At 41.8% G+C, this 13,143-nt stretch overlaps 1 protein-coding gene across 3 annotated transcripts in view; it reads left to right on the top strand.

The window, feature by feature from the left end:
• CC2D2A (coiled-coil and C2 domain containing 2A) overlaps nucleotides 1-13,143 on the top strand; it is a 93,182-nt gene that overhangs the window by 70,261 nt on the left and 9,778 nt on the right. For all 3 annotated transcript variants that reach the window (XM_087724630.1, XM_087724631.1, XM_087724629.1), the window contains 6 exons: nucleotides 4,153-4,254; nucleotides 4,602-4,778; nucleotides 7,956-8,159; nucleotides 9,493-9,582; nucleotides 10,314-10,427; nucleotides 11,480-11,614. In XM_087724630.1, coding sequence (XP_087580756.1) covers nucleotides 4,153-4,254; nucleotides 4,602-4,778; nucleotides 7,956-8,159; nucleotides 9,493-9,582; nucleotides 10,314-10,427; nucleotides 11,480-11,614 — 822 coding nt within the window. The remainder of the gene's footprint in view (nucleotides 1-4,152; nucleotides 4,255-4,601; nucleotides 4,779-7,955; nucleotides 8,160-9,492; nucleotides 9,583-10,313; nucleotides 10,428-11,479; nucleotides 11,615-13,143) is intronic.

The raw sequence follows: 13,143 nt of genomic DNA, 5'->3' as shown, positions 1-13,143 counted from the left end.
CAAAATGATAAGAAAAATGGTTGATATTGACAGCAAACCGAGAATGGAGGGAAATGATATGTGTGAAATATTGAAAGGAGAGATTGATGAAGTGGAATTCTATCTCAGGCTTCAAAACATGGAAGAAGAAAAGGGAGAAAATCTGGCAGAAACAATGAGAGTAATTTTGGCTGAAGCACTAGTGATAACCAAAGGCAAGCTGATGGAAGGAACAGATGGAGGGTTTCGAGTCTTTACAAGATATGCAATGAACAACAAGTTGCCAAGAGAAGTCCACATAAGACATTAAGAAAACAATTAGAATGCAGACTTTACAAATGGCAAGAGATATTGGACTGCACTACTACTGAAAGGACACAGGATGATGAAATGAAATGTTACAATAAAAATTAAGTTAAACTTAGTTAAATTTTGAGTATTATGTATAAGATAAAGTAATAATAATTATAGTCAAATAAATGATTAACAATGATAATAATGCATTTATACACACTAGATTGATAATATGAAATTTTATATAAGCTATAAGTGAAGACTATGGAGATGATGTTGAAAAGTTTTTGTAAGAAAAGATAAACAATTCTATAGAGAACAGAATATAAAGATGTATTACCATTGGATGATTTCCTGAAGGTTAAAACATATGATGAACGGTTGCAAGAACTTGGCATGGCTACTCTAGTGAAAAGAAAGACCAGGGCAGACATGATAGTAGTGTTCCAATATTTGAGGGGCTGCCACAGAGAGGAGGGGGTCAAGCTATTTTCCAAGGCACTGACGGCCAGACAAGGAATAATGGATGGAAGCTGATCAAGGAGAGATTCAAGCTAGAAGTAAGGAGAAATTTTCTGATGGTGAGAACAATCAACAATGGAACAGCTTGCCTTTGGAAGTTGTGGAGCTTCGTCACTGGAAGCTTTCAAGAAGAGATTGGACTGCCATTTATCATAAATGGTATGGGGTATCCTGCTTGGGCAGCGGGTTGGACTAAATGACCTTCAAGGTCCCTTCCAACTCTGTTACTCTATATTCCACATCTGAATTCGAAGAAGTCAAAAGAAGACAGATCTTTATATTTGGAATTATCTAATTGTGACAACTGTTTGACTGCAAGTTACCAGAGGCTGAATTAAATACTAGAGATCCACCACTAATGAACAATGTGGCTGAGTTTTTTTTAATGTTCTGTTAACTCTGTTATTGGAGATATTCAGGGTTATCTGGTTGATCTGTAAGTAACAATTATACTTGTCTCGCCTCTGCTATTTTCGTGCCTGAAAATTAGACTCATCGCAATTGTTCTTTTCTCTTCTGGAAGACTCAGGGGTGGGGCAGCTCTCAATTCCCTGTTAGCCTCATGAAGTTTATCGGTGTAAGCAACATATTTCTTTATTGCTTCTACTATGTTAAGGTGGTTTTCAGTATACTTTACAAAGGACTCTCTTAATGAGTCATTTATTTTTGATTGAGATTAAAATATCAAAATTTGAGCTCCTGTTTGCACAGTAAGCAGACATTGCTTAGATATTAAATCCATTACATTCTCCCTTTTTAGGTTCACATTATCCCCACAGCTGCTGAATAAACAGTGGGAGTCAGGGAAGAAAGGCATCCTCTGTCAAGGAGGGAGAAAATTCTAAAAGCTGTTGGCATCCTCCTTTCACCTACAGATCCCTCTCCAAAGAGTTATGAATGCTATATCTATCTGGTGGAGGAGCAAAATTACTCACTGAAGTTGTCTGCTTATTCGCTGCATAGTCTTCCCTTTTCTGCTGCTTTCAGAGGCTTGGTTAAAATCTGTACTGCAGAGTGCCTCTTCTTTCTTTTCCCCATTATTTAAATTATAACGAATAGAAAGCTGGAGTAAAAGGCTGACCTCTCAAGTGGTGCAATTTAAAAATTAATTTAAAAGTGGAAAAAGTACTGAAAGAGTAAAAACAGAGAGTAAAAAAGGGCAAAGCTCAAAACTGCTGCTCACCGTCGCCATATTGGAGTGTTTTTTATATTTGTGAACTAGATTGGATTAACTTTGAATGCCACTCTGCTATTATGGTGTTATTACTATTATTATTTGTTGGTTTTAATTGTATTTTGGTTACCCAGAGTCCAGTGGTGGGTTTCAAATTTTTTTAGACCTATTCTGTAGGTGTAGCCTGTTTTGTGGGAGTGGCTTGGCAATCATGTGACCGGGTGGGAGTGGCCAACTTGATGTCACTCACCAGGAGATATCATGGATTGGGTAAAATGTGGTGTTCACTTAACAATGCTCTTGCTTAGCAACCAAAATTTTGGGCTCAATTGTAGTCATAAGTCAAGGACTATCTCTACCTTCCTCTGCATGGCAGCCTTGTCCTAGTAAACTATTTCTCCTTTCTGGCAATTTTCCTCTCTCTTAGAGGCACCAAAATAATCCATACAATGTAAAGTTTCCTGCTGCAGCAGGGGGTTGGACTAGATGACCTCCTAGTAGCCTTCTAGCCCTAAATTGCTGTGCTGTTTTTCTTTCTTTCTGCTAACAAACCTGCCGGAGGCTCATTCCACATGCTTGCCAGATAGAAGTGAGATAATGACCCTAGAGAAAGTTTGGCTCCATTCATAAGCAGGAAATTATCCAAACCCTTTTAGAAACACAAGGCTCATATTGCACTTCAAAAACATAAAATCATATAACATATAACCATATAACCATATAACCAATTTGTTCTTTCCTACATCTTTTCAATTTAAAGTTATTAAGACTTGTGGACTTCAACTCCCAGAATTTCACAGCCAGGCATGCTCAGTTCTGATTTAAAGAGACAGTATTTGTTTTTCTCTTTTGAGAAAGAAGTTTCCTTCTTTCCTTTTCTTCTCCCTTCCCCTCCTTCCTCCCCCCCTCCCTCCCCCCCTCTCTCTCTCTCACACACAGAAGTTGGATTGGATTATCTCTCCTACCCCCTTCCCTCTCTCTCACTCACTCTCTCTCAAACACACACACACACACACACACACACACACACACACACACAGCTTCACTGATTACAAGTTGGATTGGATATCTTTTCCAATGGCTTGAAAGCAGCTCCTCTGCCATCCCCCTTCATTCCCCTGCTGCCTTTCCCAAACATCTCCCCCATTGCAAATGCAGCCTGCTGTCTGGGTGGGAAATGCCTGGAATGCAACAAAGCCCACCTACTCACCTCCTGCTGGCAGGCTGTGGTGAGAGGAGAGGCAGAGAAGCAAGAGGGGAGCCGATCCAAGCCTTCTGAAAGAAAGGGGCTGGGGGAAAGTGTGTGTGCTACAGCATGGTTCTTTGCCTGGCTTTCTGCCTTTTCCTGTGATCTCCTCAGTGCTCTCCCTCCTCAAGTTTGATTGGAGGCGGAGCCACATTGCCTTTTCAAACTTGTAATCAGTGAAGCTGGGCTGGATTTTTACATAGCTTTATTCAGCTGTGTGTGTGTGTGTGAGAGAGAGAGAGAGAGAAATGGATGGGGGCCTGGGGAGGAAGTTACTGCACTTGGGGAGGGAGATCACGAGTGAGCACTGAGGAGACCACAGGAGGAGGCAGGAAGCCAGGCAAAGAGCCATGCAGTAGCACACACACTTTCCCTGGATCGGCTATGTAAAAATCCAGCCCAGCTTCACTGGTTACAGATTTGAAAAGGCAACGTGGCTCCACCTGCAATCAAACTACACTTGGGGAGGGAGAGCACAAGGGAGCCAGGGTCCTTCCCTCCAGCCTTTGGCCAAAGCCCCGCACAGCACCAGGAGGATGAAGTTTGAATTCCTCCCCCTCCATCCAACCCACAGGTACCTTTTCCACTGCTTCAGAGAGGACTTCAACACTGCTCTTGCCTCGGGTCCTCTGAAGAAGCCCCTTCCTTCCTTCCTTCCTTCCTTCCTTCCTTCCTTCCTTCCTTCCTTCCTTCCTTCCTTCCTTCCACCTGCACCGGGTTTTAACTGGCATGGTAGATTTGTGGAACCTCCTCTACCGAACCGGTTAGAACCGGCAGGAACCCACCCCTGCTAGAGTCACAACTATGAGATAAACAGCTTTGTAACTTGGCAAATTAAATACATACTTTAATTCTAGAGAATTTAGGGGGAGAAATAGGGAAGCTCAGCATGTTCTTTTTGCAAATGTTGATCAGGATTTTTGGGACATTTTCTTAGGATGACCGTGAAAGAGAAGTTGGTGGAGTCCATACCTGTATGGAAAAGCGTTGGCTTGGATTGGTTCGGATACCATTTACAACAGTATATTTTCAAGGAAGAGTAAGTACTGAAGAAAGCATTTTTACACACAAGCATGCATATAAATAACTTATTGCAGCATTCTTGACTATTAATATTTAAGGAGCCCTGGTGGCATTATAGTTAAAGTGCAGTATTCCAGGCTAACTCTTCCCATAGCCTGGGGTTCAATTCTGATGGGCTTGAGGTTGATTCAGCCTTCCATCCTTCTAAGGTTAATAAAATAAGGATCCAGATTGTTGGGGGAAATATGCTGACACTGTAGACCATCGAGAGAGTGCTATAAAGCACCATGGGGCAGTGTATAAGCCTTAAGTGCTATTGCTATTGTTATTTTTAATCAAGATTCTCTGTTTCTCTTCATCTAGATTGATGGCACATTTAAGATTGATACTCCTCCTGTTCTTCTTGGCTATAGCAAAGGGAAAAATGTGGAAAACGACAGAAAATATGATTCCATACAGCAACTCAGTGATGGTTCCTACCTTTCATTGTTCATTACAATTGAACCTCAACTCATTCCCGGAGAATCAATTCAAGAAATGGTAAACCTGGACAAGTTTTATTTCTGGGCATAATTTGGACATTGTAGGAAGTGGTTTGCCTCCATTTTCATAAAGTTTATAAATAGCAAATAAATGGGACTAATTGAACAGGTATGCGCCTTTCTTGGAATGCAATTTATCCTTAGCATGCTCATTTTTCCTTCCAAGGAAGTGTTGCACAACATACCTCTACAATTATTGTATGTTTTTATCATTTAAAAGACCTTCACATTAATCAGGTGGATAATATGCCACAGTAGTCCTTCTTGGATGTTTTAAGGGGATTCCAATGCATCTTCAGTTATTTCCAAGTGGTGACGGTCCAACAGAAACTCTAAGTCAAATGTCATTATACTGTTCTCTATATAAGGACTGTAGGACCTTATATATCCTGTCATGAAGAAATTTCAATATTTACTTCCCTCCCCCTACCCCCAACCCTACACCAAACCCCCAGCAACCTCCCCCCTCCCGACTTCCCAGAACCAATATAGGGTATAAATCTTTAACAAAAACAATCTAAAATACACTTAAAAAGAAAAAAAGATAGTTAATAACGTTTTTCAATTGAGCTTTAGCTCCTCCTTGCTAGACTAGCTCTAGACAATTTATATCATTCCTGGTCTTAATCATAAGCTATCTGAAATTTCTTAGTCCCATATTTATTTTGAGTGTAATCAGTCCATCTTTTCCACTCCAGTTTAAATCTCTCATTTGAATGGTCCTTGAGATATGCAGATATTTTAGCCATCTCAGCTAAGTTTTTTACTTTCAATGTCCATTCTTGAATAGTAGGCAAATCTTCCTTCTTCCAGTATTGCGCCACCAAACAAATTTGTACAAACTTGTAAAAGTTTGTTTTTCAAAATTTTCATTGAGAAATTTCCAGATAGAATAGCAGTGGAAAGGTCCCCAATCTTTCCAATTTGAGGGCTCAGCCCGTGCATGTGTGTGTGTGAGTGGCAGGTGCATGCATGTGTGCACAACTCTATTGATAAGGGTGCATATATCCCCCACTCATGTGAATGGACCATCACACTTGAGTAGATGGCACCTGCGTTTGCACACAAAGCTCCACTTGCACAATCAGAGTGTGCTTGAGTGAAGGGTGCTTGTGCTTCTACATGAAGTTCCATTCATGCAAATGGAACTTCGCACAAGAGCGCCCTTCGTGAGATAACACAAGTAACCTTCACTCAACCTCCCTCCATTCGTGTGAATGGAGCTTTGAGCATGAGCGCAAGCACCCTCAGCTCATGTGCAAAGCTCCATTTGTGCAAGTGGAGGGCATGTGAACCCACCACTCACATCAATGGAGCTGTGTGCACATGCGTGCTGCCACTCACACCTCCCCGCGCCAGGCTGGGCCGCCAAGGTGGAAAGATTGGGGACAACTGCTCTACCTGAAAATTTCTTAATGACAATATATAAGGATGTGCCTAGAGTCCTTATATAGAGAACAATATAACAGCATATGGCTTAAAGTTGCTATTGAACCATTGCCACTTGTAAATAACTGAAGATGAAACTATAGGTGCTGAAACATAAATTGAGAAGATGAGGATAAAGTTGGGGATTTGGGAGAGTGAAGCAATGTTTTCATAAGTTCAAGCTCCACACTGCTGGCAGAGGGAAGGTAAGGCCTGTTTTGGGATGGGCATTCAATATACAGTACTTCTCCAGAGAACAGTTTCTTGCTTCTTGTCATTTCTGCATAAATTTAGGCAAAAACAAGCCAACGAAACAGTTTTGAATTGCATATCTAATTGCATATTTTCTCTCTATCTCTATGTACCTATCTCTATTTCTATATCATTCCCATTTGGAAGCAAAAGTAGCTTTGGAATTCTTGTGCTATTAACCTTTTCCTTAATCCATCATTTTAATCAGAACTTGCTCAATGAAAATTCATGTCCAGGTCCAATTACTGTTACGGACTTCTCTTGATGGTTTGATTTCAGAAATTTCAAAATTTTGAAGGATTTCTTTGAAACAAAGATTACATTAACTCTTCCTTGAGAGTGAGTTCAGTCATCTAGTTTCAGTAGAGATGAGCAGATTTTTCTTTCCGTGATGATGTCTTGCTAGAAAGCTCAATGCTTTTCCTAATAATCACAATTCCTTCCTACTTTTGGAAAAACAATAATTAAATAGTCAAACATTTCCCTTATTATTTTAACAGCTTAGTTTTTATATGATTCTGCGCTGTTGCATTGTGTTCATATCTCTCCTCCCACCCTTTTCTTGCTGGCCTTCCTGAATCTTTGTAGAACCATGAAATGTTGAAGAAGGTAAATGATGTTTAAATGTATTTTTAAAAAATAAATAAATAACAGGGTTAGAACTACTTACGTTTGCTGTGCATTTGTACACTTAAGATTAGTGTTTATACGATATAAAATGTGTCTGGTTATTTTGACAATAGTAATGTAGAGCATCATACTTGTTAACAAGATGTAGGAACCATCAAAATCTCTCAAGACACACTGTACTTCTAAGGTGGTGTGTTTGGTGCTGAGACAGAGTAGGGAATTGGGATTATTTAATATACTGTAGAGATAAAATATACTGATATATCCACAGTCTTTACTATTACTGCTACAACTATTGCTGTGACTTTTATTATATTACTGCACTATTTTCTGAACTTACAGATAAAAGAAAAAGGGGAAAAATGAATCAAAACAGAAATAGGAAATTGAAGAGATGCAAACAAGTGAAAGAGTTAAATAAGAAATATATTGTGAATTAGATATATAGAAGAGCCAAACCTTTGAGTATTTATTTGGCAATGAATTATGGGTGGAAATGTGTATTTCAGTGCCCCATGTTTTATTAACAGTGAAAAATGTCTCTCAATTAAGACAAGCTCCCCGGCATTTGGCACAGGATAGCTGTGCAATTCCAGAAAAAGATGCACCTGCTTTAAAGAGTCATGGACAGGTACTAACTCTGCCCTCTAGTGAGGTCCTTGGCTGATGTTTCATTAAATCAAAGTATCTTTTGAATATCCTCCTGGTGCCTTTCTTCCATCCATAACAAGAAATATCATTTTTATCCAAAGCATTAATCTTGACAGAAGTGGTCTGTGGCTATGATCATATTAGCTATTTAGGACTTATGCATTGGTTGCAACATTTTTAAAAAAAAATAACCTGGATTTTTTTTTCCTTCAAGCTTGACACTCAAGAAGATGAGAAGCTTCTTCAAGCAGCTGAAAGATATAAAGCTGATTGTGCCTTGAAATTTCCAGATCGCCAATGCCTGCTCACTGTAATTGACATCAGTGGAAAAACACTCTTCGTTACGAGATTCATCAAAGCGCTCAACCCCCCAGAAGAGCTCCTACGAGTTCATCCAGACAGTCCACAGCAAACCTCCGTGCGTATTTTTATTCTCTGAGGAACTTGTACATCTGTAATATGCAAACCAAGATTTAACGTCATCAGTGCTAGTGTTACTTAGTTTAGGTAATGAAATGTCTTCAAGAAAATAAGCAAGCTCGGAAAGCACCAAAAAACCCCTTATTTCAACCCTGAGCTTCAAATTTTCTCTTTTATTGAAGCAAAGAATTAAATCTTGGTTTGTATAATGAAACATCTACAAGAAAACAGCCAATCTCAGAGAGCACCAATTCTTTGTTTTGCTCAGTGATGTGCGGTGAGGTTTATGGCTGGTGAGGCAATGATGTCTGAGCATTCTCTCCTCTCCCCCAACACCCCACTGACTAAAGCAGTGCTTCTCAACCTTGGCGACTTTAAGTCCTGTGGACTTCAACTCCCAGAATTCCCCAGCCAGCTGTGCTGGGGAATTCCACAGGACTTTAAGTCCACAGGACTTAAAGTCGCCAAGGTTGAGAAACACTGGACTAAAGCACTTTCTTTCGCCCGCCTGAGCTCGCGGCAGCCCGCCTGAGCTCTGCCGCGAGCTCATGCGGGCGAAAGAAAGTGCTTTAGTCAGTGGGGTGTCGCGGGAGAGGAGAGAATGCCTAAGTATTGCATTTATTAAAGGAAAAAGAAAATTTGAAGGAAAAAAGGGAGCATGGGGTAGGGGTAGGGGCCATCAGAAACGGAGAAAGAGAGGAGGAAGAGTGAGCGCGACGCTGCAGCTTTAAACAGAATGACAGAGTTGAAGCCTCTAAAAAATGTGCCCCCTACTATGAGGCAGGAGAACTGCATGCCTCAACTACCTCGGGATTTTTTAGGCTTTTAACCCTCACTTAACTCTGCTCGAGTGCCTAAAATGTCAGGCTAGATGAGGCATGCAGTTCTCCTGCCTCATAGTAGATGGCGCTGTTTTAGAGGCTTTTTTAAACAGGCAGTCATTCACGGTAAGGCAGCAGCTAGCTAGCCTAACCTCAGTACTCGCCTTTTCCCATTTACATTTTTTTTCCTTTTCATAATTGACAGTGGTGAGGCTGTGCCTCCCCTGACTGCACGTCACTGGTTTTGCTAACGTTAAATCTCAATGGGTCTGTTTCATGGCATGCTGAGAAGTGAACCAGTCAACCCAAGGACACTGATCTGACTTAGTGCAGCCAAATTGAATGATTTTGGAACCAATCTGGAAGAAAACCTGATCTTGCCTTCAACAAGCCCAGTAGAAACCAAGAGAGACCCACCATTTCTAAAGAGAGGATAAAGTCTTGTGTTTATAATAAAAACAGCAGCTTTGGCCTCAGACTAATAAGAGGATTTTTCTTTTTTGTACATAGGAATTAGTTGCCCGATACGTATCCTTGATTCCTTTTTTACCCGATATGGTATCATTTGCTGGAATTTGTGATCTGTGGAGTACTTCTGATGTAAGTTGAAAGCTTCAAATGTCTAGAACAGAACTGTCAAACTTGTGGTCCATGGGCTGGATGTGTCAAACTGGCCACACCCAAGCCCAGTTTAGCAAAGGGAGAAAAAGTCCCTATATATCACCTGACAATGCGAGTTTGACACCCCTAGTCCAGAACTATGTGTTTATCATCAAAGGAAGTTCTTTCATAATTATTTATGCCAAAACAATAGGTGTATGTGTGGAATAATTAAAGTTGCTCTGGGTTGTGATGTTTGTTGGCAGTATTATGCTCTTCTGCATTGGATTACATACATCAGCTTTGGGGAGAGTTGAAAAACTGAATTGCTGCATAATATGACCTTTTAGAATCCATGGAAATTGAAATCACATCAAAGGCTTTGTTCAGGCAGGCCCCGTCTGCTTTCAATTTTAGTGGTCCAGTTTGGTCTAGAAATCCCTAATTATCCTTCCTTAATCATGCTGCAGTAGGCTTAATTCTTGTACAAAAAAGGATGTTATGCATTTGTTAAGAATATTTATTTTCTGATTATGTAGTTCTAAGTTGAACCACTTTAAATGAAAATAAGATTTGTCTGTTTTCATTACATAGCCGGGGACTGAAGTAGTAGCAGTTTATAGCTGCCCTTTCATAATTCTACCTCCTTAAATGTAATTTAAATTAAGCCAAAATATTCAGTGAAACAAAATAGTCTTTAACAGCATCATTTGTTTACTCACATTTGTTAGCAGTTCCTTGATCTTTTGGCTGGAGACGAAGAAGAACATGCTGTGCTATTGTGTAATTATTTTCTTGCTCTTGGCAAAAAGGCCTGGCTTCTAATTGGGAATGCTGTTCCGGAGGTAAGGTGTTTGTGCTTTGCATTTCAATAAAACTTCCTTACATGAGAAAACATGCTACCTCACCAGTCATGGTCCATACTGATTTTAGAAGCCAACAAAAACCCTGGTTCAGAGGTTACCCCCCCTGTACAGCGAGCAGGTTATCTCAGAGTTTCCAAAAGAACATTTTCCTTCTATTCTGCTGAACTGGATTATTGGGTTTGTTACATTCTTCCTTTGGCTCATTAGAATGGTTCAGTTTACACTGAAATAATTCAACTCACCACCTGAAAGAGCCTATCTTATCTTCTTCATTTTAGCTAATTCAGAATTTGTGTCTTAAGCCTAATAGGCAAATAGCAGAAGAGGAAAGAGAAAATTGTAAATAACTTGTGACCTCTAGACTGGACTACTGCAACGTGCTCTACATGGGGCAGCCCTTGAAGAGCATTCGGAGACTTCAGCTTGTCCAGAATGCAGCCGCGTGAGCAATTGTGGGTGCACCTCGGTTCACCTACGTAACACCTATCCTACGTGAGCTGCACTGGCTGCCTATTGGTCTTTGGATACGCTTCAAGGCGCTAGTCGTCACTTATAAAGCCCTTCATGGTATTGGACCTGGGTACTTGAGAGACCCCCTGCTGCCAATTACCTCCAGTAGACCGATTAGATCCCACAGATTAAGCCTCCTCCGAATTCCATCTGCCGGCCAATGCCGACTGGCGACTACCCGGAGGAGAGCCTTCTCTGTGGCTGCTCCGACCCTCTGGAACGAGCTCCCCGTGGAGATTCGAACCCTCACCATCCTCCAGGCCTTCCGCAAAGCCCTTAAAACCTGGCTGTTCCGACAGGCCTAGGGCTAAAGAGTTTTTGCCCCCCTTCTCGAATGGTATGGTTGTTGTGTGTTTTTAAATTTTGTATTGTTATGTCTCGTCTTTTTTATCCCCCTGTCTGTACCTCCTTCCCTGATTGAATTGTGAGCCGCCCTGAGTCCCCTTCGGGGAAAAGGGCGGCATATAAATATAATCAATCAATCAATCAATCAATCAAACAAACTTTATTTTTCCCGCCAGGGACCAACAGCTTATGTGCTAACTTGGGAACGAAACCAATATGTGATTTGGAATCCAAGTCGTGGGCATTTTTATGGACAATATGATGCGTTCTGTCCATTGAAAAGGGTCAGCTGTTTGATTTCTGCAGACAATGTAAGTGAACTATCCCCTAGCTGCCCTGCTGGCACAGCTAAGCAGTTCCTGTCAGCTACATGGGCTCACGACCAGATGGTTTGCCTGCACATATGTTTCTTTTCATCTTGTACCAGGAGATGTGCTGGGATTTAATTCCAGGACACCTGGAATTTAATCCCCATGCAAAAGATGTTTTCTGGATCTTGCCAAGCAGATTCTTGACAAATACTTTGGGCATCCAATATATGATGAGCTTGTCAGCCTGGCTCCAACTGGCATGAGATTTATTTACAGCCATATGAAGAGTAGGTGCCCACCTACTCTTTCTCTCACCCTGGAAAGTTGGTGCCAGTTCTCTTCCAAGTGAGTCAGTTGAAAGCAGAAGCAAGGGCTATGGTTGCCTTCTGTTCAAGAGCCAGAATCAATTGAGCAGCTGTTCAAAATGAAGGCAAGTGGCATAATGGCTTGTGCAAATCAACAGGCACAAGCAAATTTCATTTTTTTCATCATTTTCTGGAGATATGATGTATTTTACCAGACTCTTTTATCATAGCAATGCAGAGTGTGGGTAATACCGTATTTCCCCGAAAACAAAACCTGGTCTTGAAAATAAGCACAGGCTTATTTTCGGGGAGGTCTTATTTTTTTTAAGTGAAGGAGGCTGATGAGAGTGGGAGCACAGCTACCGCTGACCCTGTTCACTCCATCCCACTGTCTGCTTACCCATGGCTGCAATGGCCCAGCTGTTGCTGGGACACGTCTTTGCTGCAGTGCCTCATGGGGCTCTTCGCCCTCCTGGTGGGGCAGGAAGAGGCCGGGGTGGGCCGAGAGCTTGGCCCTGATTGAGACTGCGAGCAAGCAGACAGTGGGACAGAGGGAGTGGGGCTGGTGGTAGCTGCCCAAGCACTTTTTGTCCAGAGGGAAATGAAGCTTTATCTGCTTGCAAAGGGGAATCTTTGAAACTGAGCTAGTCACTCTGTTTCAAACTATCCCTTTTGCAATCACACAAAACTTTGAGTCTCCGTCATTCTCTGTCTGGCCAAAAACTGTTTTGTTGCCTATTGGGTGCTTGGGACAGAGCCATTTGCTTTGAGAAATGATGGAGAGTCAAAGCTTTGTGTGCTTGCAAAAGGGATGGTTTGAAACGGAGCTATTAGTGCAGCAGAGCCAGAGGCAGAGGAGATCCCAACGCACCGCCCACTTTGTCCCATGGCTTGCCTGTGGCCGCACTGAGCAAACACCCACACAGGGCATCAGGATCACCTGCTTCCCTCATCCCCCATACCTATGCCTGCTGCCGGTGCTGCCGCGCAAGCCTCCCTCGAGCCTCCCGTGAGTCAGGCAGCCACACACACATCCAGATAGCCTGTCTTCTCCCCCCTGTCTCTGCCTCCATGCTCGGAATTAATGGTATTTGTGTTATGCCGAGGGGCCGGCAAGCTGTGGTTGCTGCCAGACTCCATCGGCCCATGCACGCTATGTGGGTGAAGGTAAAGGAAGCCTCAATAGCTTTGTGGATTCACTTCAGATCAATTAGTCCTGAATTA

Source organism: Thamnophis sirtalis, unplaced genomic scaffold (assembly GCF_051295495.1).
Source record: "Thamnophis sirtalis isolate CommonGarterSnake01/CBP01778 unplaced genomic scaffold, rThaSir2_p1.2 scaffold_10, whole genome shotgun sequence".
NCBI classification, from domain to species: Eukaryota; Metazoa; Chordata; class Lepidosauria; order Squamata; family Natricidae; genus Thamnophis; species Thamnophis sirtalis.
The sequence above is the reverse complement of the archived record's forward strand: the minus strand, read 5'-3'. Positions and strand labels throughout refer to the sequence as shown.